At 44.9% G+C, this 25881-nt stretch overlaps 2 protein-coding genes across 8 annotated transcripts in view; one reads left to right on the top strand and one right to left on the bottom strand.

The window, feature by feature from the left end:
- The window catches only part of LOC112229480 (calcium-binding mitochondrial carrier protein Aralar2-like), a 92241-nt gene extending 77989 nt beyond the window's left edge, over positions 1-14252 (top strand). Inside the window, exons 15-18 of the mRNA XM_042310158.1 lie at positions 2342-2480; positions 8966-9124; positions 9231-9321; positions 12455-14252. Coding sequence (XP_042166092.1) covers positions 2342-2480; positions 8966-9124; positions 9231-9321; positions 12455-12638 — 573 coding nt within the window. The 3' untranslated portion in view covers positions 12639-14252. The remainder of the gene's footprint in view (positions 1-2341; positions 2481-8965; positions 9125-9230; positions 9322-12454) is intronic.
- Positions 14253-14832: 580 nt separating this feature from the next.
- The window catches only part of LOC112229221 (cytoplasmic dynein 1 intermediate chain 1), a 111379-nt gene continuing 100330 nt past the window's right edge, over positions 14833-25881 (bottom strand). For all 7 annotated transcript variants that reach the window (XM_042310148.1, XM_042310151.1, XM_042310149.1 and 4 more), the window contains 2 exons: positions 22941-23066; positions 14833-15894 (listed from right to left, as the gene is read on the bottom strand). In XM_042310148.1, the coding sequence (XP_042166082.1) occupies positions 15784-15894; positions 22941-23066 (237 nt within the window). In that variant the 3' untranslated portion in view covers positions 14833-15783. The remainder of the gene's footprint in view (positions 15895-22940; positions 23067-25881) is intronic.

Raw genomic sequence — 25881 nt, 5'->3', positions numbered from 1 at the left:
ATTTAAACAGGTCAGTCTCACCTCCATGTATTTAAACAGGTCAGTCTCACCTCCATGTATTTAAACAGGTCAGTCTCACCTCCATGTATTTAAACAGGTCAGTCTCACCTCCATGTATTTAAACAGGTCAGTCTCACCTCCATGTATTTAAACAGGTCAGTCTCACCTCCATGTATTTAAACAGGTCAGTCTCACCTCCATGTATTTAAACAGGTCAGTCTCACCTCCATGTATTTAAACCATGTATTTAAACAGGTCAGTCTCACCTCCATGTACCTCCATGTTAAACAGGTCAGTCTCACCTCCATGTATTTAAACAGGTCAGTCTCACCTCCATGTATTTAAACAGGTCAGTCTCACCTCCATGTATTTAAACAGGTCAGTCTCACCTCCATGTATTTAAACAGGTCAGTCTCACCTCCATGTATTTAAACAGGTCAGTCTCACCTCCATGTATTTAAACAGGTCAGTCTCACCTCCATGTAGTTAAACAGGTCAGTCTCACCTCCATGTATTTAAACAGGTCAGTCTCACCTCCATGTATTTAAACAGGTCAGTCTCACCTCCATGTATTTAAACAGGTCAGTCTCACCTCCATGTATTTAAACAGGTCAGTCTCACCTCCATGTAGTTAAACAGGTCAGTCTCACATCTATGTATTTATACAGTACTAGGCCTGTACTGCCGTACTGTCTGTGTGTGATTGTGAACCAGGGCCTTGGCGATACTATTGGCAACTTTTCGGCACGCAGTCTGGCATGGCGGCCCTGACGGGGAGGGGAGGGGAGGGCAGGACAGTCCAGGGCAGGGCAGGTAGGGCAGGGTAGGGTAGGCAGGACAGGACAGGGCAGGCAGGGAAGGGCAGGCTGGACAGGGCAGGCAGGGTAGGGGATGGCAGGCAGGGTAGGGGATGGCAGGCAGGACAGGGCAGGGTAGGGGGATGGCAGGCAGGGTAGGGGATGGCAGGCAGGACAGGGCAGGCAGGGTAGGGTTGGCAGGCAGGGTAGGGGATGGCAGGCAGGACAGGGCAGGGCAGGGGATGGCAGGCAGGACAGGACAGGGCAGGGGATGGCAGGCAGGACAGGGCAGGCAGGGTAGGGAATGGCAGGCAGGCAGGCAGGACAGGACAGGGGAGGGGAGAAAGAAGCAAAGCACTTGAGGAAAGATGAGATACCATACAGTAAGGTATCTGTGTACGCTGTGGATGAGTGGTAGGATTAACCCCAGCAGTTAAATGAAGCCTGTTTTTATAGGATAACTTTTCCTGGTCCCAAATGGCAGCCAATTCCCTGTATAGTGCCAATAGGGTGCCATTTGGGATCCAACCTTGGCTTTAAACTGCTCTGTTGAAGGGAGGGCCGTCGTTTTCTCTTCCCCTTCCCCAACCTCACCTGGATGGCAGCCAAGGAGGGGAATAAGATGAAACGTAATCTGGTTGAAGATATGGCTTTCTTTACGGTGATGGACAGAGGCAATCTTCCTCCTCTTTCCCTGATCTCTCGTCTTTCACTCTCCACTCTCTCCCTATCCCCTCCCTCTCTCTCTATCTCTCTTCCTATCCCTCTCCCTCCCTCTCTCTCTATCCTTCTCCCTCCCTCTCTCTTTATCCCTCGTTCTCCCTCTCTCTATCCATCTCCCTCCCTCCCTCTCTCTCTCTCTATCTCTCTCTATCCCTCTCCCTCCCTCTCTCTCTATCTCTCTCTCTCGCCTCATGTATATAAACTGGCAGCCAAATGGAGATGAGAAGTGAGGAGAGGTGATGAGTTGTAGTGTAGGGCCTAGAGTTTTCCCTGGACATGTCATATGGTCAGAGTACATCTCCCTCCCTCCCTCCCTCCCTCCCTCCCTCCCTCCCTCCCTCCCTCCCTCCCTCCCTCCCTCCCTCCCTCCCTCCCTCCCTCCCCCTCCCTCCCTCCCTCCCTCCCTCCCTCCCTCCCTCTCTCCCTCCCTCTCCCTGTCCCTCCCTCCCTCTCCCTGTCCCTCCCTCCATCTCCTCCCTGTCCCTCCCTCCATCTCTCTCCCTGTCCCTCCCTCTGTCCCTCCCTCCATCTATCTCCCTGTCCCTCCCTCCCTGTTCCTCCCTCTCTCTGTCCCTCCCTCCATCTCTCTCCCTGTCCCTCCCTCCATCTCTCTCCCTGTCCCTCCCTCCCTCTGTCCCTCCCTCCATCTCTCTCCCTGTCCCTCCCTCCCTCTGTCCCTCCCTCCATCTCTCTCCCTGTCCCTCCCTCCCTCCCTCCCTCCATCTCTCTCCCTCCCTTCTTGTTTCTCTGTCCTCCCCACCTCTCAAACCCCCCTCTTTCCTCACCCATTGGTCTCTTCTTTCTCACTACACCATCCACAGGGAGCCAAAGCCTGTTTCCTGCGAGACATCCCCTTCTCAGCCATCTACTTCCCCTGCTATGCTCACGTCAAGACCTACATGAGTGATGAGGATGGGAGGATCGGACCGGGCAAGCTGCTGTTTTCAGGGGCCATAGCAGGTAAGATACCATGCAACACTGTGGCTCAGAACCTCGTTCTTACACTCTAAGAACCTTAAAGTGTTCTTTGCTGTCCTCATAGAACGCTTTTTAGCTGCAGGTAGAAGTCTTTTAGTTCCAGGTAGAAACAGTTCTACCTTTTGGAACCCTTTTTTCTCTCCCTGGTTTATTTTCTGTCTGTCTCTCTCAGTCTCTCCCTTTCTCTCTCTCTCTCAGTCTCTCCCTTTCTCTCCCTTTCTCTCTCAGTCTCTCCCTTTCTCTCTCCCTTTCTCTCTCCCTTTCTCTCTCTCTCTCTCTCCTTTCTCTCTCTCCCTTTCTTTCTCTCTCTCTCTCTCTCTCTCCTTTCTCTCTCTCTCTCCCTCTCTCTCTCTCTCCTTTCTCTCTCCCTTTCTCTCTCTCTCTCTCTCCTTTCTCTCTCCCTTTCTCTCTGTCTCTCCCTTTCTCTCTCTCTCTCTCTCCTCTTTCTCTCTCTCCCTTTCTTTCTCTCTCTCTCTCTCCTCTCTCTCTCTCTCCTTTCTTTCTCTCTCTCCCTTTCTTTCTCTCTCTCTCTCTCTCTCTCTCTCTCTCTCTCTCTCTCTCTTTCTCTCTCTCTCTCTCTCTCTCTCTCTCTCTCTCTCTCTCTCTCTCAGTCTCTCCCTTTCTCTCTCCCTTTCTCTCTCTCCCTTTCTCTCTCTCTCCTCTCTCTCTCTCTCTCCCTTTCTCTCTCCCTTTCTCTCTCTCCCTTTCTCTCTCTCTCTCTCTCTCTCTCTCTCTCTCTCCTTTCTCTCTCTCCCTTTCTTTCTCTCTCTCTCTCTCTCTCTCTCTCTCTCTCTCTCTCTGTCTCTGTCCATTTCGCTCTCTCTCAGCCTATATGATAAAGAAACTGTATACATTTTACACACATCCAACCATATTGGTCATTGATGATCAGAAGATGATGATTCAGATAAAAATACAATATTGTTAAAATGTTGTCAATAGCACAAGCTTAATAAGGAACCATGCTTGAGGAAGCAGAAAACCAAGCGTGGGCATTCCTGGTGGGTGGTGAGCCACCACATGGAACCCGGCCTCAGACCCAAGACCCCAGCTCCATACCTCTAACCTCCTTCCCTCCTAGCCTCTATCCCTCTATCCTTGCCCCTCCCCATCCCTCCTTTCCTCCATTCCCCAGCCTCCACCCCTTTCTTTCCCCCATCCATCCCTCCATTCTCCATTCCTCTATCCCACCCTCCATTCCCTCCATTCTCCATTCCCCATTCTTCTATCCCTCCCTCCTTTCCATCCCTCCATTCCCATTCCTCTATCCCACCCTCCATCCATCCCTCCATTCTCCATTCCTCTATCCGAACCTCCATCCATCCCTCCATTCTCCATTCCTCTATCCCACCCTCCATCCATCCCTCCATTCTCCATTCCTCTATCCCACCCTCCATCCATCCCTCCATTCTCCATTCTCCATTCCTCTATCCCTCCCTCCTTCCATCCCTCCATTCCCATTCCTCTATCCCTCCCAGTCTCCCGGCTCCAGGCCTAAGACCCCAGTAGCCACCGGCGACCGCAGGCTCCATCGTGGTCGTCCCTAATTAGAGTGCTCAGCGATTGGCTGGAGGTTGGGGTTTGGAGCTAAGCGCTGAGTGAACAGACAGAGCCCAGAGAGACCAACCGCCTGCCTGCCAACAGGGTTTCGATAGGATGGGAGACTATCCTGTGCTAACATATAGGAACTGGCAGCCTGAGCTCTGTCCCAACTGCCACCCTGTTCCCTATATAGTTCCCTACTTTTGACCATGGCCAGTAGTACTTTTGGCATTTTGGTCAAAAGTAGTGCACTATATAGGGAATAGGGTGCTTGTTGAGAGGCAGCCTGTGTGTTAGGCGTGTTAAGAGTAAAGGCGCTGAGGGAGGATGAGGAGCTGTGTAACCCTAACCCATCAACCCATCAACAGATGTCACAATACTGGCAACCCGGAGGAAAGACAGTTTTGATCCACAGTCTTCCAGGTCTCTGTCTCCTCTTCCTGCTTAAAACTGTGATCTGGAGCAAGTCTGTAGGTTGAATATTTTTATTTGAGTGGGTTTATCTTAAAGAAAACAGCGTATAAGAAGGCGAGTGCAGAAGCCAAGCCAGGGTGGTTTGGAACGTCAAAAGAAAAGGGTTAATATTTATTTTGAATCGTGAGGGATATGTCGGTCAGTGCTGTAGTTCTGCTCTTCAGCGCTGAGTGAGCAGCGATCATGGCGCTACAGTACATGGAAAAGCCATATAAATCTAAAAAGACATTCCTACTCCCAATCTCCCCCTTCCTTTTATTTTGCCAATTCCTTTGACCGGGTCCGGTCGAAACGTGAAATGCAGTTTATGATTTTTCATTTGCTCATAGTATTTATCAATCTTTTCTATATTTATCAACGGATTAAGCTTTTTTAGCAATTAACACTTTTTTTGTCGGCTCAGGAAATGTAACTACACACTCAGTTTGGGCTGCATTATATAGACCCCCTGATCCCAGAACACACTGCAGAGCTGGTCATCTCCCAGTTCCTCCTCTCTCTCTCTGGCTGTAGAGGAATAGACTTTCTGAGGTAGCTTTGAGAGGGAGATTTAAGACTGTTCCTGTGTTTTGAGGTGCTTCTCTGAGTCTCCTTAGCACTTTGAATGTGCTGTGAAACCAGTTGAGTTCTCCTCTCCCTCCTCTCTTCTCTTTTTCCCTCCCCTCCTCCCCTTTCTTATACACTCATCTCCCCCCCCTTCACTACCCTCCCCTCCTCCCCTTTCTTATACACTCATCCCCCCCTTCACTACCCTCCCCTCCTCCCCTTTCTTCTACACTCCTCTCCCCTTCACTACCCTCCTCTCCTTCCCCTTTCTCTCTACTCCTCTCCCCTCCTGTCCTCCCCTCTCCCCCCCTCTCCCCCCCCCTCCTCTCCCCTTCTCTCCTCTCCCCTCCTCTCCCTTCCTCTCCCCTCCTCTCCTCTCCCCCTCCTCTCCCCCCTCCTCTCCTCTCCCCTCCTCTCCCTTCCTCTCCCCCTCCTCTCCCCCCTCTCCTCTCCTCTCCTCTCCCCTCCTCTCCTCCCCCCTTCACTACCCTCCTTCCTCTCCTCTCCCTTCCTCTCCCCTCCTCTGCTCTCCCCTCCTCCCTCCTCTCCTCCCCCTCCTCTCCTCTCCTCCCCCCCCCTCTCCTCTCCTCACCTCTCCCCTCCTCTCCTCCTCCCTCCTCTACTCTCCTGTCCTCTCATCTCCCGCCCTCTCATGTGAAGGATATCAGTGCAGGTGGTCTTTCCAGTTCTGTCACATTTGCAGTGAGCGAGTTGATCAGTGGTTGAATTGAATGGCTTGTTTAGTTTGAAGACGTGTAGCCTGTGTGACTAGCTGGTGAAGAGGCCGGTGATGGTAATGACTGTGCGTGGCGGTCAAAAGCAGCCATTGATGATTGATGCCATTCATGGTTGAAGTGGCTGGAGAGGGCTGCCCGCATGGGGCCCCCAGTCACCAGTCACTGGCACGTGGGACGCTTTTGTGTGTCCATCTCATTACCTCGTATTGTCTGCCCATTGCAGGAGAAAACCATTAACATTACATAGCAGAGGCAATGGAGTTTTCTGTATTTTTCTGATCGTACACAACTTTCTGTGGGAAGGATCAAGAGAGTAGTTTTACATATGACTGGTCCTCATTCAGATGACCAAAGGCTCAAATGAAAGTAGAATATGATGATGTTTTGAAATAAGTACAAACGTAGACAAGAGGAGTGAGATAAAAATCTCATTGAGAGTTCCAGTTTGTTTATTGGTCATACACATGATGTACACTACCCTTCAAATGTTTGGGGTCACTTAGAAATGTCCTTGTTTTTGAAAGAAAAGCACATTTTTTGTCCATTACAATAACATCAAATTGATCAGAAATACAGTGTAGACATTGTTAATGTTGTAAATGACTATTGTAGCTGGAAACGGCTGATTTTTAATGGAATATCTACATAGGCGTACAGAGACCCATTATCAGCAACCATCATTCCTGTGTTCCAACAGCACGTTGTGTTAGCTAATCCAAGTTTAGCATTTTTATCATAAAAGGCTAATTGATCATTTGAAAACCCTTTTGCTATTATGTTAGCGCAGCTGTAAAAAGTCGTGCTTATTAAAGAGGCAATAAAACTGGACGACTAGTTGAGTATCTGAAGCATCAGCATTTGCGGGTTTGATTACAGGCTCAAAATGTCCAGAAACAAAGGACTTTCTTCTGGAACTCGTCAGTCTATTCTTGTTCTGAGAAATGAAGGCTACTCCATGTGAGAAATTGGCAAGAAACTGAAGCTCTTGTACGACACTGTGTACTACTCCCTTCGCAGAACAGCGCAAACTGGCTCTAACCAGAATAGAAAGAGGAGAGGGAGGCCTCAGTGAACAACTGAGCAAGAGGACAAGTACATTAGAGTGTCTAGTTTGAGAAACAGATACCTCACAAGTCCTCAACTGGCAACTTCATTAAATAGTACCCGCAAAACACCACAGTCTCCACGTCAACAGTGAGGAGGCGACTCTGGGATGCTGGCCTTCTAGGCAGAGTTCCTCTGTCCAGTGTCTGTTCTTGTGCCCATCTTAATATTTTCTTTTTATTGGCCAGTCTGAGATATGGCTTTTTCTTTGCAACATTTTTCAGCTGTGCTAACATAATTGCAAAATGGTTGTCTAATGATCAATTAGCCTTTTAAATTGATAAACTTGGATTAGTTAACACAACGTGCTGTTGGAACACAGGAGTGATGGTTCCTGTAATGGGCCTTTGTACACCTATGTAGATATTCCATAACAAAATCTGCCGTTTCCAGCTACAACAGTCATTTACAACATTAATAATGTCTACACTGTATTTCGGATCAATTTGATGTTTAATGGACAAAAAATTAGCTTTTCTTTCAAAAATAAGAACATTTCTAAGTGACCCCAAACTTTTGAACAGTAGTGTACATGGAGTACACAGTGCAATGGGTTAAAGTATGACCTTTGTATAATGGGTTCAAGTATGACCTTTGTATAACCCAACAGTAGAAACATATACATTCAGATTGAGTAGAAATAGTGATGCAGGATAATATAACCTCTACATTCACAGACAGTACTAACACTGATGCAGGATAACAGAACCACTACATTCAGAGACAATACGGAGACTGATACAGGATAACAGAACAACTACATTCACAGACAATATGGAGACTGATGCAGGATAACAGAACCACTACATTCACAGACAGTACTAACACTGATACAGGATAACAGAACAACTACATTCACAGACAATATGGAGACTGATGCAGGATAACAGAACCACTACATTCACAGACAGTACTAACACTGATGCAGGATAACAGAACCACTACATTCACAGACAGTACTAACACTGATGCAGGATAACAGAACCACTACATTCACAGACAGTACTAACACTGATGCAGGATAACATAACCACTACATTCACAGACAGTACTAACACTGATGCAGGATAACAGAACCACAACATTCACAGACAGTACTAACACTGATGCAGGATAATATAACCTCTACATTCACAGACAGTACTAACACTGATGCAGGATAACAGAACCACTACATTCAGAGACAGTACTAACACTGATGCAGGATAACAGAACCACTACATTCACAGACAATATGGAGACTGATGCAGGATAACAGAACCACTACATTCACAGACAATACGGAGACTGATGCAGGATAACAGAACCACTACATTCACAGACAATATGGAGACTGATACAGGATAACAGAACCACTACATTCACAGACAGTACTAACACTGATACAGGATAACAGAACCACTACATTCACAGACAGTACATTCACAGACTGACTGATGCAGGATAACAGAACCACAACATTCACAGACAGTACTAACACTGATACAGGATAATATAACCTCTACATTCACAGACAGTACTAACACTGATGCAGGATAACAGAACCACTACATTCACAGACAGTACTAACACTGATGCAGGATAATATAACCACAACATTCACAGACAGTACTAACACTGATGCAGGATAATATAACCTCTACATTCACAGACAGTACTAACACTGATGCAGGATAACAGAACCACTACATTCAGAGACAATACGGAGACTGATACAGGATAACAGAACAACTACATTCACAGACAATATTTAGACTGATGCAGGATAACAGAACCACTACATTCACAGACAATATGGAGACTGATGCAGGATAACAGAACCACAACATTCACAGACAGTACTAACACTGATGCAGGATAATATAACCACTACATTCACAGACAGTACTAACACTGATGCAGGATAACAGAACCACTACATTCACAGACAGTACTAACACTGATACAGGATAACAGAACCACAACATTCACAGACAGTACTAACACTGATGCAGGTACTAACACAGTACTAACACAGAACCACTACAGTGCTAACAAGTGCTGAGTGAGGTGTTCTCTCCTTAGGTATGCCCGCGGCCTCCCTGGTGACCCCAGCCGATGTTATCAAGACCAGGCTACAAGTGGCGGCCCGTGCTGGCCAGACCACGTATAGTGGCCTCGTTGACTGTTTCTGGAAGATTCTGAAGGAGGAGGGACCACGGGCCTTCTGGAAAGGAGCAGGAGGTATCACCCCATTTGTTTTAATATCTGATGATGATGATGTGATATAAATGGCACAGTAGTGTAATAGTGAAATAGTGTTATTGAGAGTTGTGGTTTTTCACTGTAGCCCGAGTGTTCCGGTCCTCACCTCAGTTTGGGGTCACCCTGGTGACCTATGAACTCCTGCAGAGGTGGTTCTACGTGGACTTCGGCGGACAGTAAGTCAGAACTCCTCCCTCTCCTCATCTGAATGACATGAGCCTGGCTCGTATTCATAAAGTGTCTCAGCATAGGAGGGCTGATCTAGGATCCACTCCCCCATCCATATAATCTTATTTATTAATAAATTAATAAGATTCTATATCAGCACTCTTACTCTGAGACACCTCATGAATAAGGGTCCTGATGGCTTGTCGGATATTAGACTTGAGTGCTCAGTCTTGCTGATGAAATTCAGGGATCACACAATAAGACTGAGAAATCCAAAAACCTAAATGTCAGAATGGTCCAGTCGGGAATAATAGCTTCTACTGACTATTGCTGTGTGATACAAAATCATGGGCATTTCTAGCAGCACTTTACTGCCAACCTTTCAACACAGGGAGAGATGTGTAGTTATACAAAGAATAGATTTCCATTTAAAACCATCCAGAGGGTTAAATGAAAAGCTTGGCTACCCATCGTGTGGGTGCACTTCTTTGTCTCCAGAGGAACAAGAAATGCCATGAGACCAAAATAATTTCAGAGTAGATCAGGTGACTAGCTTCAACCATTTACTTGGTCTGCATCCCCAATGGCACCCTATTCCTATAGGGCTCTGGTCAAAAGCAGTGCACTATAAAGAGAATAGGTCACCGTTTGTGACGCAGCCCATTACTTGGTGGGATTGATGTGACATTTCCTAAACTACAGAGCTGTGATGTAGGACAGTCCTAAACTACAGAGCTCTAGAGCTATGATGTCAGGCAGTCCTAAACTACAGATATACAGAGCTATGATTTTAGGACAGTCCTAAACTACAGAGATACAGAGCTGTGATATCAGGCAGTCCTAAACTACAGAGATACAGAGCTGTGATGTCAGGCAGTCCTAAACTACAGAGATACAGAGCTGTGATGTCAGGCAGTCATAAACTACAGAGATACAGAGCTGTGATGTAGGACAGTCCTAAACTACAGAGATACAGAGCTGTGATGTCAGGCAGTCATAAACTACAGAGATACAGAGCTGTGATGTCAGGCAGTCATAAACTACAGAGATACAGAGCTGTGATGTAGGACAGTCATAAACTACAGAGATACAGAGCTGTGATGTCAGGCAGTCATAAACTACAGAGATACAGAGCTGTGATGTCAGGCAGTCATAAACTACAGAGATACAGAGCTGTGATGTCAGGCAGTCATAAACTACAGAGATACAGAGCTGTGATGTCAGGCAGTCATAAACTACAGAGATACAGAGCTGTGATGTCAGGCAGTCATAAACTACAGAGATACAGAGCTGTGATGTCAGGCAGTCATAAACTACAGAGATACAGAGCTGTGATGTAGGACAGTCCTAAACTACAGAGATACAGAGCTGTGATGTAGGACAGTCCTAAACTACAGAGATATAGAGCTGTGATGTAGGACAGTCCTAAACTACAGAGATACAGAGCTGTGATGTAGAGCAGTCCTAAACTACAGAGATACAGAGCTGTGATGTAGAGCAGTCCTAAACTACAGATATACAGAGCTGTGATGTAGAGCAGTTCCTAAACTACAGAGATACAGATCTGTGATGTAGAGCAGTCCTAAACTACAGATATACAGAGCTGTGATGTAGAGCAGTCCTAAACTACAGAGATACAGAGCTGTGATGTAGGACAGTCCTAAACTACAGAGATACAGAGCTGTGATGTAGAGCAGTCCTAAACTACAGAGATACAGAGCTGTGATGTAGAGCAGTCCTAAACTACAGAGATACAGAGCTGTGATGTAGAGCAGTCCTAAACTACAGAGATATAGAGCTGTGATGTAGAGCAGTCCTAAACTACAGAGATATAGAGCTGTGATGTAGGACAGTCCTAAACTACAGAGATACAGAGCTGTGATGTAGAGCAGTCCTAAACTACAGAGATACAGAGCTGTGATGTAGAGCAGTCCTAAACTACAGAGATACAGAACTGTGATGTAGGACAGTCCTAAACTACAGATATACAGAGCTGTGATGTAGGACAGTCCTAAACTACAGAGATACAGAGCTGTGATGTAGGACAGTCCTAAACTACAGATATACAGAGCTGTGATGTAGGACAGTCCTAAACTACAGAGATACAGAGCTGTGATGTAGGACAGTCCTAAACTACAGAGATACAGAGCGGTGATGTCAGGCAGTCCTAAATTACAGAGATACAGAGGTGTGATGTAGGACAGAGAGAAGCACTTTGACTTGTGCTCTTTCTCATTCCAGGTTTTCGGTGGTAAAATTGAGCTCATGTGCCCTGGCAGCACAAACTGGTCACTCTTTAGAATGCACTCTAATGTTCCATTGACCAATAAGAGACAGAGACAGGAGGGCAAGGGGGAGAGTTTTAGGAGAAGTGTCACCAAATACATTCCATTCATTATTATACTCTACATGGAATTGTATTGACAGATATTTGTCAAATACTTTTGGGTTCTTTCACAAATCAGGACCAATGAGTTAGCCAACGAACTGTCCTAATTATTCTGAAATAACATGCATACTGTATGCATAATGTGTCGTTTTCACAGACTTTGTCCCATTTTCAGAAATGTTCAGAAAAATATTCAGTGAATACTCTACTGCTCGATGGTGTGGTGTGGGTGTGAAATGTGTTCCTTTTTGTCTGTATTGGAAGGATATCACAGAAAGTCGTATATGAAACCATTGTGGGATATTAATTTATTTCTGGTTTCAGTGCTCTGAGAAAAATAGCACTCTAAAAAATAAAATAATAAATAGCTCTCTCGCCCAGTCTTAATATTCGATTAAGATGTTTATTTTTTTGTGGTGGACAATGTTTAATATAAAAACTCTTCCCTCTCTCTCGCGCGATCTCTTTTCCCCTCCACTTTTGGTTTCTCTCTTTTCTGTCACTCTTTCTCTCCTCTCTTGTTTCTCCTTCCCTCTCTGTCTTTCCCTTCCTCGTCCCCCTCTCTCTCCCCAATCCCTCCTCCCTCTCCCCCTCTTGTCCTTTCTCACCTCACCCCGCCCTCCTACTCCCTCTCTCTCCACCTTGCTTCTCCTCCCCCTCCCTCTCTCCACCTCCCTGCTCCCTCCCTTACCCTCTTTCTCCTCCCTCCTCTCTTCTCCCGCCTCCCGCCTCCCTCGCTCTCCACACCACAGAAAACCATCTGGCTCGGAGCCGACTCCCAAGTCTCGGATCAGCATGCCGGCGCCCAGTCCCGACCACATCGGAGGCTTCAGGTTGGCCATGGCTACGTTCGCTGGCATCGAAAGCAAATTTGGACTCCACCTCCCAAGATACAACATACATGTAATCCCCCCCGTCCACGCGGACGCCCCTTGAATTGAACTTCCTCTGCCCACACGTAGGGGGCAGAATAGAGCACACACGCAATCGTTACACCCTCTCCCTCCCAACCCCGCCCCGTTGAACACTTGGAATTTTCCACCCGAAAGAGAGGCACATTCTGACTAGTATGATGTGCCTCTTTAGGCTTTAAAGGAAAATATGTATCGATGTTTTAGTTGATATGAGACAAAAAAATAAATATTAAGAAATTCTTGAAACAACCTTTATACGTCATGCTCTAAAATCACATCAGGTTGGTTTAGCTTCTGTTTTAGTCTCATATACCCGTAAAGATGACTTTTTGAGTCTGTCTTATTGTGGAGATCAAGGGCTCTATTCAATCTGTGTCGCTGAAGCTAGAAATGTAAAAATAATTTCCTATTGAGCTGACGTCTGCAGCATTTACCGTGAATGCTGTCTCCGCTGACGCGGAAGCGTTGCCATTAAGTTGAAATCACGCTGTAACGCTGAATTTCCGTGATACTGATTAGATATAGCCCTAAGTGAAAGCTACAGTACTGACATTGTCTGTCTGGAGTAGTGTCGTTCTGGTTGGTCTTTTAACAGAGTTGTAGAGGGTCTGGCCAGGACTTGAATTAGACTTGGACTGCTTCCTCTTATTACATCATCACTAAAGCCGGGACTCATTCAAAGATGCATTGTCAACAAGCACATTGCACTTGATTTTTTACGGTCATTTATGCTTGAGCCGACATGCATAGCCTTTACCATGAATGTCAATGTCCGGGTTGACAGTGCAATGTGCTTGTCGACAAAAAAGCCTTTGTTTGAATCCCGGCCCAACCATATAATGGTGGTTTTACTCTCTTTCACCAGAGAGTTTGTCTGATTAGAGCTTATTCTGTTGAGGTTATATCCGTCAAATGGACATGTTTTTATTTCCATGTTAAATGTGATGTTATCGATGGGGAATGTAACACAAGCATGCACATCCGAACAATGATTCTACTGTACATATGAGAACGAACAGAGAGACATATTTTCATATTGATACGGTTTGCCAAGTTGCTTTTTGGATACTGTGAAGCAAAAACAGGAATAATCTTGATCATGAAAAATATTGACCAAACACTTGAATGTAATACATACTGTTCAGTGTTACCACCATTTGCACCCAGTATTACTACTACTACGGTACTGTACTGCCTGTTATCCTAAGTTGAGTTGTCTGTCAGCTCAAACTGTGTTGTGTTGAATTAATGTCTATTTAAAGAGTCAGGGCACAGCAGAGCAGAGGGAGAGAGCAGAAAGATGATGTCACTGACTAGCTATACTACGCTACACTACATTACTCCAGTACACTACACTACATTACTCTATAGTACACCACACTACACTAGACTAGCTGCTCGTTGTCATGCAAGACGCCCGTATTTAAACATGTACAGGAGAGGAGGATTATATGGTGTGTAATAATTGTGCCTTACTGTATGTATGGCAGCAATATTGAAATACACTGAGTGCACTAAACATTAGGAACAGCATCCTAATATTGAGTTGCACCCCCTTTTGCCCCCAGAACAGCCTCAATTCGTCAGGGCATGGACTCTACAAGTTGTTGAAAGCGTTCGACAGGGATGCTGGCCCATGTTGACGCCAATGCTTCCCACAGTTCTGTCAAGTTGAATGGATGTCCTTTGGGTGGTGGACCATTTCTTGATACAGACAGGAAACTGTTGAGTGTGAAAAACCCAGCAGTAATGCAGTTCTTGACACACTCAAACCGGTGCGCCTGGCACCTACTAACATACCCCGTTCAAAGGCATTTAAATCTGTTGTCTTGCCCATTGAATGGCACACATACATAATTCATGTCTTAATTGTCTCAAGGCTTAAAAATCCTTCTTTAACTTGTCTCCTCCCCTTCATCTACACTGATAGAAGTGGATTTAACAGGGGACATCAATAAGGGATCATTCAGTAACTTTCATTTGGATTCACCTGGTTAGTCTGTCAATGTTTTGTACACTCAGTGTATATGTACTAATAAAATGAAAGAGAAACGTCTAACGTTAGTAAACAAAGTGTGTGTGCCTTCTTTTACAGGGGGGTATGTTGTGGTGCGACAATTCAGAGATAAGCTTGACGCCTGGTAAGAGAGAATCATAACAGACAAACGTCCAACTTGTGACACTATGTAGTTCAACATCAACAACAAGTAAACAAGTTAACAGTTCTTCAGCCATGATTTATTGGCAGATATATCATGATAAACAGCGGGCACACACTCAAACAAAGTGCTAAACTAGAATTTGTTTCTTAGGCCTGTAGCCATGGACAGTGCAATAATCCTCACATTAGAGCCCTATAACATTGACATAAAGCACTTACAGACATCCACAACATATTAGAACATATCTATGAAGCTGTAAGAACCTATAAATGTGTTGCATGCACGCAGGGGGTTGGATACTGAGAAAAGCACAACAAAAGCACTGTGAACATGAGACTTCTGTAACGTGACAGCATAGAGACCTTTAGGCCCTGTCGAACTGTTCTCACTGCTAGTTTCACAGCTGTAGTAAGACCTATGATTGGATATGGGATTCACTTAGGTTCTGAGCACTGTAAGACAGCTGACCACATACAGTAAGTGAATCAATAAATAATTCATATAGTAAATTACAAAGAGGCCCGAGGTGCTTATACGACTAACATATATTAACATAAATGAACACAAAAACAGTGATGTTAATACAGTAGAGAGAAAGCACGTTGTAGCCTGAACACACTGCTGGAATAGTGGTTGTGTTCCCCTGCTCAGACGTTGCATGCATCAACCAGTGGTTGCTTGCCACTTCATCGACTGTGCAGTCGGGCACCAGATTACTATAACATATGATGTGGTTAGCTGATAGGTAAAATGCCTATCCAAGTGTTGTAAGATCTGGCACGTGTCAGCAAGGGCTGAACAGGAGAACACGACCCGTAGCTGTCACAGAGAGACGGCGGGGGGCGGGGTCTAGGAACACATGCTGCTGCTTTGACAGGTGTGTGAAATCATGTCATAAAGGTGTGAGAACAAAGCCTTCTGATGGGCTGGATCGCCTAGTGACCCGCCCAGTGTGCCTGGCGATGCTCGGTGATCCCATTGGATCCTGCAGTGATTCATTCAATCCTATGGCGTCAGTTCCACAGGCCCTTCCTCCTCGCCGTCGGCCCGGTTGGCCTTGATCTCCATCAGGGTACAGGCGAAATGTGCCCAGTCCTCACTGTGGGGCACTGCCAGCTAGGAGGAACCACAGAGACAAAAACTAAATATATCCACCTTCACACGGCTAGATATCACCAATGGTATTTTTCTATACAATAGATTATGTTTTGACCAATAACTGAGTCTTTGTCAGGATCCGATTGGCTGGTTTATCAACCTCATGAGCAAATACAGTCCAGTATATGTATGATTCTGTTCATGGTCCAAATCTGTGGTCTCCTTGTTTACTGTCCACTACATTTACATTTCACATTACCAAAAGACCCTGAAGAATCGAGGACCCTAGAAGAAATAAATTGTAGCGTTTACTTGAAGTTTCAAGCTAATCTAGTCAATGGTCAGTGAAATGTACACGCGAGAACCACTTAGAACGTTGTTTCATTCCTTACAGGTTTTGTATGACTGTGACTGTAACCAGTCATTGCGAAGCACTGCTGTGAAAGTCAAATGGGAAAGGCTACTTGGTTGGTTGGTTGCCGTGGCTGCCACCCAGGCTGTCACTACGGTTACCACTTTGCAGGCTATAATTAACCAGCAATAAGGAGGTGGGAGGGGACAGCGGCCATTTTAAACCCTCAGAACTGTTAAAGCACACCAGGGATCCTCCTCAGGGAAATCATCATCAATACACTTAGGGTGCCTCCTAAATGGCACCCAACTCCCTATATGGTGCGCTACTTTTAACAAAAAAAAAAATAGATAACTAATGTAAAATATAATGTGTCCGTAAAATGTATATAGTATGGATAGTGCATTCGGAAAGTATTAAGACCCTTTGACTTTTTCAACATTTTGTTACGTTACAGCCTTATTCTAAAATGGATTCAATTGTTTTTTTCCCCTCGCCAATCTACACACCCCATAACAACGAAGCAAAAACAGGATTTTATAAATGTTTGCAAATTTAGTTTAAAAAAACCTGGAAATATCACATTTACAAAAGTATTCTGACTCTACTTTGTTGAAGCACCTTTGGCATTGATTACAGCCTCGAGTCTTCTTGGGTATGACGCTACAAGCTTGGCACACCTGTATTTGGGGAGTTTCTCCTATTCTTCTCTGCAGATCCTCTCAAGCTTTGTCAGGTTGGATGGGGAGCGTCACTAAACAGCTATTTCAGGTCTTTCCAGAGATGTTCGATTGGGTTCAAGTCCGGGCTCTGGCTGGGCAACTCAAGGATATTCAGAGACTTGTCCCAAAACCACTCCTGCGTTATCTTGGCTGTGTGCTTAGGGTCGTTGTCCTGTTGGAAGGTGAAACTTTGCCCCCAGTCTGAGGTCCTAAGCACTCTGGAGCAGATTTCCATCAAGGATCTCTCTGTACTTTGCTCCATTCCTCTTTTCATCACTCCTGACTGGTCTCCCAGTCCCTGCCAATGAAAACCATCCCCACAGCATGATGCCACCACCTTCACCGTAGGGATGGTGGCAGGTTTCCTCCAGACGTGATGCTTGGCATTCAGGCCAAAGAGTTCGATCTTGGTTTCATCAGACCAGAGAATCTTGTTTCTCATGGTCTGAGAGTCCTTTAGGTGTCTTTTGGTGAACTCCAAAAGACACCTAAAGCTGTCATGTGCCTTTTACTGAGGAGTGGCTTCCGTCTGGCCTCTCTACCATAAAGGCCTGATTGGTGGAGTGCTGCAGAGATGGTTGTCCTTCTGGAATGTTCTCCCATTTCCACAGAGGAACCCTGGAGCTCTGTCAGAGTGACCATTGTGTTCTTGGACACCTCCCTGACCAAGGCCCTTCTCCCCCGATTGCTCAGATTGGCCAGGCGGCCCGCTCTAGGAAGAGTCTTGGTGGTTCCAAACTTCTTCCATTTAACAATGATGGAGGCCACTGTGTTCTTGGGGACCTTCAATGCTGCAGAAATGTTTTGGTACTCTTCCCCAGATCTGTGCCTTGTCACAATCCTGTCTCTGAGTTCAAATTCCTCGGACCTCATGGTTTGGGCTTTGTCTGACATGCACTGTCACCTGTGGGACCTTATATAGACAGGTGTGTGCATTTCCAAATCATGTTCAATCATAGCAAATGGTCTGAATACTTAATGTATTTTTTAAAATACATTTGAAAACATTTCTAAAATCGTGTTTTAGCTTTTTTGGATTTAATCCATTTTAAAATAAAGCTGTAACATAACAAATTGTGGAAAAGGGAAGGGGTATGAAAACTTTCCAAATGCACTGTATTTGATTTATTTTTGATTTTATTTAACCTTTATTTAAACAGGGAGTCACATTGAGATTAAACATCTATTGTACAAGAGGGCCCTGTAAACACTACAATAAAAGCAGAATGATAAAACAACATACATATACAGTACCAGTCAAAAGTTTGGACACACCTACTCATTCAAGGTTTTTCTTGATTTGTACTATTTTCTACATTGTAATAACCAGAAAAGTGTTAAACAAATCTAAATATATTTTATTTGAGATTCTTCAAAGTAGCCACCCTTTGCCTTGCTGACAGCTTTGCACACTCTTGTTACAGTATATGTATCCCCCCAAAAGATATTTACCCCCAAATATATGGGGGATTGGAAATTATGCAGATAATTACATTGATAGAAGCCACACTCTATCTGCAATATTAAAGCTGATCTATTCAATGGCGCTATCTCCGTCATTTGGCAAGACGACAACAAGTTGAGTTGGCAAAAGCAGAAACCGGCTGGCACACAGGGTAACGCTTTTATGGGAATTACAATCAATTATAGGTTACAGGGAAAGCCAATGAAAGTATTTACAGAGCACTTAACGAGGTCAAGCAACATGAACTATAAAACCTCTGAGAACACAAAACAAAGCCAGTAACAAGAAACTATCCACATATTCATTCCTTATCACTGTACCATCTCACACACCAGAGACATTTATTTGTATTCTCTGAAAATATAATTCAGGATAATGAACTACTTCATTATGGTGTCTCTCCTATCGCGATGTGTGTTTCGTCCTATATTTTTATTTGATTAGTAATCCCTAGTCCCCGCAGGAGGCCTTTGGCCTTTTGGTAGGTTGTCATGGTAAATAAGAATTTGTTCTTAACCGACTTAGTTAAATAAAGGTTCAATAAAAATAAATATAGAGGTCCTGTGGTCAACTGTAAGTGCTGATATTGTTAAGTGGAAACGTCTAGGAGCAACAAAGGCTCAGCCGCGAAGTGGTAGGCCACACAAGCTCACAGAACGGAACTGCCTCAGTGCTGAAACACGTACAAATCATCTGTCCTCGGTTGCAACACTCACTATTGGCTCAATGCCATCTGTAAAGTTTGGTGGAGGAGGATTAATGGTCTGGGGCTGTTTTTCATGGTTCGGACTAGATGTTCCAACATCTAGCAGAAAGCCTTCCCAGAAGAGTGGAGGCTGTTATAGCAGCAAACGGTGGACCAACTCCATATTAATGCCCATGATTTTGGAATGAGATGTTCGACGAGCAAGTGTCCACATACTTTTGGTAATGTAGGGTATGTCAGAATATCTATTTAACCTTTGTTTAGCCAGGTAATTGAGAACAAATTATATTTGATAATAACAATCTGGTGTAATATTATAATATAAGGATATCATTGATTTTGAAAATAATAGCATTGGGGCATAAACAGCCTACTATGATTTTGTCCCAAATGTGGTACCCTAATCCCTATGGGCCATGATCAAAAGTAGTGCACTATATAGGGAATAGGGTTCCATTTGGGATGCATATTATGACTGTACCGATCAGCAGGACTATTGCCTCTTCACATTCCATCGTGTTGCATTGTTGCTAGACCTTCATCCCAATCCATTCTAGTTTTAGCTCTTTCTTTACGGTGTTTAATAGCTTCACCACTTCCAGGAAATAAAAACCATTCAAACTTCACTAGAGGCTTTATTTATGAGCCACCATTACCATCAACCAACAGAGAGGGAGAAAGAGAGAGAGAAGAGGGAGAGAGAGAGAGAGAGAGAGAGAGAGAGAGAGAGAGAGAGAGACAGAGAGAGAGAGAGGAGAGAGGGAGAGAGAGGAGAGAGAGAGAGAGAGAGAGAGAGAGAGAGAGACAGAAGAGGAGAGAGAGAGAGAGAGAGAGAGGAGAGAGAGAGAGAGAGAGATAAATAGAAAGGGAGGGAGAGATAGGGAGATAAGAGAGAGAGATATAAAGAGGGAGAGGAGAGAGAGAGAGAGAGAGAGAGACAGAGAGAGAGAGAGAGAGAGAGGGGGATCAAGAGGGGAGAGAGAGAGGAGAGGAAAGATAAAGGGGAGGGAAAGATAGGGGAGAGAGATAGGGAGATAAAGGAGAGATATAAAGAGTGAGGGAGAGAAGGGATCAAGGGGGGGGAGAGGGAGGGAAAGGGAAAGATAGGGGGAGAAAGAGAGAGGGAGGGAAAGATAGGGGGAGAGAGAAACGGGCTGCCTGCATCCCAAATTGCACCCTATTCCCTAAATAGTGTACTACTTTTGACCAGAGCCCTGGTCAAAAAAAGTTGGAGCCCTGTTCAAAAGTAGTGACTATATAGAGGATAGGATGCCATTTGGGACAGCCATGGACTGACCACACGTTAAACCCAGCCTCTCTCCAATTACCACACTACAGAAGGCACCCAAGCCATCACACACACACACACACACAAGGCACATAGCCCCAAAAGAGCCCTGCAAACATGGGATTCAGGGAGGTTGGCCACTTTGTGGTGAAGGTAAAAGTCATGTGGAGTCTGTTTTAAAAGAAAGAAGAATATAGGAGGGATAGAGGAGAAATTCCAACAGAAACATCAAGGACAATGCTGCCTGACGGGTTAATAAACAGATATTAAGAGATGAACCACACACCAGGCCCTCAATGGAGTTTAGAGGTAATGTGCCTGAAGAACGGCTTGTATACGTATGACTTATTACACTATCCTCAGTGGCGACCCGTCATTCAGCGAGTTTTAAGACCCACATTTTTTGCAATAATAAAAAATAAATGTTATTTTGGCATTAATACGTGTCACATATCAGTTTGCAAACAATATATATATATATAATTGAGTTAATAAAGCTGCATACAAACATGGTCTCTTTTTGGTTTCTTGATCAAGGCAGCTCCAAAATGCAGGTGTTTCAGCATAGCTCAGTGCTTTCTGTGGTGGTGGGGCAAGCCGGCAGAAAATACGGAACGTTGCACCGTGATTGGCTCTGTGTTCTGTCACTCATGGGGACACTAGGTCACAGACCTTGAAAATTCTAGCCCCTTTTGTGCTGCCGTAGAGTTACATTAGAAGTGCCCATCCAAGAAGGCTCAAGGTCTTTGGCCACAGATAAAATCACATCAAATTACGTTATATATACATCATACCTTCAAAATCTAGCAGTCATCACCATGTATCAAGTCAACAATCTACTGGCGAATCCTTTTTAATCCTTGTCATATGAAGAGAAATAATGAAGAGAAATTATAGATAAAACGTATCGATGCTGATTGGCCATTGGACATAAACATTACACAAGAAGTTGGAAATCACAAATTCAACAATGAGTGGTTTGGAAGGAATCTGTAGCTAACTGCAAACATTTCAAATAAATCACGAGCCTGATATTCAGTGGAGTGGCTGTGTGGTACCAAGTCTAAGATTAAGGGTCTCTTTTCCTAGTTTAAAATTATAAACATTCAACATTGGCCATGCTGTTAATGAAGCATGATTTGTGCAGCGCTCAAAACAACTTAACTCGGTACTGCAAAATCGGACTTTAGTGAGTTCAAGACAACTGGGAACTCTGGAAAAATGAGGTATGACTGGGAAAATTCGTTTTGAACTTTCATCCAACTCGGAATTGTAAATCTGGAACTCGGGCCTCTTTTTAGAGCCACGACCTGAAGATCACTGACGCCATCATGATTCAACCTTTTTTTCCTTCGAGTTCCCAGATGTCTTGAAAGCACCATAAATCCAGAGAATGGCAGACTTTGATGACAAAATTGAGATTTGTATACTGTAGCTAAGAAAGTAATACTAAGTGTATGTTGTGTAGTAAGCTGTTAGAAGCCCATAGGCCTCACCCTAATAATTTGGTCTATTTTCACCTCTTAATTTCTCCTATTGTTCTCTTGGTGGTTCACATGTAGCCTATAACCTGTTTTTGAGAAATGGAATCATTGAATATTGTAAGAGCTTTCATTGTCTGCTTATATGCCCCCTTTATTTATCCTACGTTTCTGACTTGGTGTACAGGGAAAACACTGTAAGAACGGCCCATGTTCTGACTTTTGTCGCTGTACATTTCTGAACAAACAGTTATATAGGTTAACTGCCTTGTTCAGAAGCAGAATGACAGATTTGTACCTTTTCAGCTCAGGGATTCAATCCAGAAACCTTTTGGTTACTGGCCCAACACTCTAACCACTAGGCTACCTGCCGCCCCCTATGGTGCAAAGAGTTATTTTTGTGCCCTTAATATCAAGTGGTGAAAAAGAAACAAGCAGTGTCTGATGTGAAGATGTCAAAAAATCAATACATTCATGTGATTTGTTCATGTGTTTTTTTGTAAGGGTACATACTTTTTCATGTAACTCAGTGGCGTAGCTCTGTCCATTGTGACAGGTCACAGAGAAATTCACCAAACAACTGGATTCTTCAGAATGTTAATACCGTAGAGATAAAACTAAATTGTTGATCTTTTTCTCTGGGGTTAATAGTACATAACAAACTAACTTATATGAACACATTTTTTTCTCCATGCTTAATATTACATACCACCTAACCCATAGTCATATTCTCATGAGTTTTTTATACAGTATTACTGTAACATTCCCTAGAAAACAAAAGTTTTGCTTACTCAAATGTAAACAGTGTTTATCTAACGATACTCTTCAAAGTTTTTTATGTAGTACCGGTGATAACATTCACAAGAAAACATGTGTTCTGCTAACTCCCTCTGATGTAGACAATGCTGATCAAGAAAGGCAAAAAGAGTTCCGTGATGTAATGTGGGCCTACTTTGTGTTGGCACCCTGATCCCTACGCATAGCACCCTATAGGGCTCTGGTCAGATGTAGTGGGCCATGTGAGACTCAGTCATAGTGTTCATATCATACCTCTCCTGCGTCGTAGATCCACAAACGGCCCTCTGAGTCACCCACGGCAACCTCCTTGCCCGCCGACCCCCAGCGCACCCTGTTTAGGGCGGAGGCTCCCTCGATGGTCACACTGGCTGTGGGGACCTGAGGCTCACACGGTTACACCAGTCAATCCATCCAGTTTGATCCACAAAGTACATTACAGTTATACAAACATACTTATTCCTAAAGGTACAGCCTGAACTGCCAGAGAGCAAGTGAAGGCGACAGCAGCAAGGAAAAACTCAGTACTACAATTTCAAGTTTCCCTCATAGCTGTAACAGTATAATGACACTGCCACCAGCAGAATGGTACATTCTCACAGCCAGACTGGGGTCTTCATCCAGTAAACCTACGTCTGCTTCAGCTCCATGTGAAATAACAATATGAAACTTTTAATGAGCCACATAAATCTTCATAAAGCCCATTAAAGCAATACCCACCACAGCCTGTGGGCCATAGGCTGCTCAGGACTAATCAACACAGATGATCCCAAATGGCTCCCTATTCCTTACATAGGGCGCTACTTTTGCCATGGGCCATAGGGTTCCATTTGGGGTTCCATGTGTAGGGCATAGGGTTCCATTTGGGGTGCAGGCCCAGAGTAATTGCCCAATCCCAGATCAGTTTGTGCATTAGCTATTGCAGTCCAGCCAAAGGGGTTGGCTAAAGCAGAATCAGATCTGGGACCAGTCTATATATGATTATGTATGCTATCAGGGCCTAGTGAAGCACTATTGCATATGACAGACAGGATTAGTTTATGACACATGTCGTCGTTGGAGACAGAAGCCTCGGCATCACGTCGGCTAATACGACAGCTTCCCCGCGCTAGAGCAGGGCTAACCACAGACTGGCTGCTATTAGACTGACTGGAAGCTTCCACCAGACTCGCTGCTTAAATTGGCTGTGTGTTTGTGAAGGGGAAATGAGAACCAGGCCGCCCTCCACCGCTAGGCTAATGTCGTTATGATGGCTGCGTGTTTTTTAATATGTACATAACAATGGAGGGCTGTTGCCATTAGCAACAATGTGAACTATCTCAGATTGTATGTGTGTCTGTGTATGTGTGTGTGTGTGTGAGAGAGAGAGAAATAGGGAGTGAGAGTGAGTCTGTGTGTGTGTGAGAGAGAGAGAGAGAGAAAAAGAGTGTGTGTGAGAGAGAGAGAGAGAGAAAAAGAGAGTGTGTGTGTGTGAGAGAGAGAGAGAGAGAGAGAAAAAGAGAGTGTGTGTGTCTGTGTATGTGTGTGTGTGTGAGAGAGAGAGAGTGTGTGTCTCCAAATGTTTCTCATCAATCCATCCTTAACGAAGCGTTCCTTCAAACTACACTGAAGAGCCTGCTGTTGCTGAAGGACTGAAGGAAGGAACATCTACAGCTCAATCTCTCTGCTCCCCAGTCACCTGTCCCTGTTAGAGGATGGAATAAAGGGTTCATCAGAGTTGAGTTGAAATAGTGTTGGAAATCTTTTTTTAAACATTTACATTTTTTTTACCCCAATTTTGTGGTATCTCGTCTCATCGCTACAACTCCGGTACGGGCTCGGGAGAGACGAAGGCCATGCGTCCTCCAAAACACAACCCAACCAAGACGCACTGCTTCTTAACACAGCGCTCATCCAACCCGGAAGCTAGCTGCACCAATGTGTCACCGTGCACCTGGCAACCTTGGTTATCGTGCACTGCGCCCGGCCTGCCACAGGAGTCGCTGGTTCGCGATGAGACAAGGATATCCCTACCTCCCAAACCCTCCCTAACCTGGACGATGCTAGGCCAAATGTTCATCGCCCCACGGACCTCCCGGTCACGGCCGGCTGCGACAGAGCCTGGGCGCGAACCCAGAGTCTCTGGTGGCACAGCTAGCGCTGCGATGCAGTGCCCTAGACCACTGCGCCACCCTGGAGGCCAGTTTTGGAAATCTTTAGCTGGCTGTGCTTGATTGAAGCAAATGGAAGCAATGGTATAGTTCCAAAAGTGCAAGGCCCAAATGTCATAGCTCCTATCAAAGAGCTGGGTCAGAGGTTAAAAATGTGAGAGAGGAATGGTGGAGATAAGGAGCGAGAGACCAGATTTACAATTAGAGAGGAGGGTCTGTGGACACGGTATCCGTGGAAACGCCGAAAAGAGGGAGCGGTTGCCCCTTCATCTCTACTTTGACCTGAGCCATGAAAGGGAGACCTCCGTGCCCCCCTCCTCGCCCCTCGGTAACTCAACGTAGACAGAGGGCCAATGCCTCTGGGGGAGAAGGGCGGTGTTTTGATTATTCCACCTTAAGATGGTTTAGTTTGTTGTGACAGGACAGTACTGGAGGGAGCCCTCCTACCTGGGAGAGACTAAGGCTGTGAATCAATTTGTGACCAGCATCCCATTGACATACCGACTAGCCAAATTCTAAAACTTAACCTCACCTTAACCCTAACCGTAACCCCCTAAACCTACCTAATTTTAACCAATTTTGAAATGCAACATTGGTTTTCTGATCAGGCACATTCCCTTTCTAGCTATGGGTGTGGTAGCCTAGATGTCAGACTGTGGGTGTGTTCAACAATGCTACATAGTGATTGAAGACTTGCCCAACAAGGCGGGGCAAAGACCAAGGACTGGGCTATCTAGAAAAGCAGCATACTGGCACCAAGAGGTTGAGGGTGGAGTAGCTTTCTCTGTAACCTAGCACACCTTTACCCTGACAACACATGCCATAAATAACATCTTTGGCTGTGCCCCAAATGGCTCTCTTCTCACTATGGGCGTTAAAAGTAGTGCATTATAATGTACTAAACATTAGGAACACCTTCTTAATATTGAGTTGCACCCCCCTTTGCCCCCAGAACAGCCCCAATTCGTCAGGCCAGGGACTCTAAGGTGTCAAAAGCGTTCCACAGGGATGCTGGCCAAAGTTGACTTCAATGCTTCCCACAGTTG

This window comes from Oncorhynchus tshawytscha, linkage group LG31, assembly GCF_018296145.1.
Source record: "Oncorhynchus tshawytscha isolate Ot180627B linkage group LG31, Otsh_v2.0, whole genome shotgun sequence".
Classification (NCBI taxonomy): domain Eukaryota; kingdom Metazoa; phylum Chordata; class Actinopteri; order Salmoniformes; family Salmonidae; genus Oncorhynchus; species Oncorhynchus tshawytscha.
The sequence above is the reverse complement of the archived record's forward strand: the minus strand, read 5'-3'. Positions and strand labels throughout refer to the sequence as shown.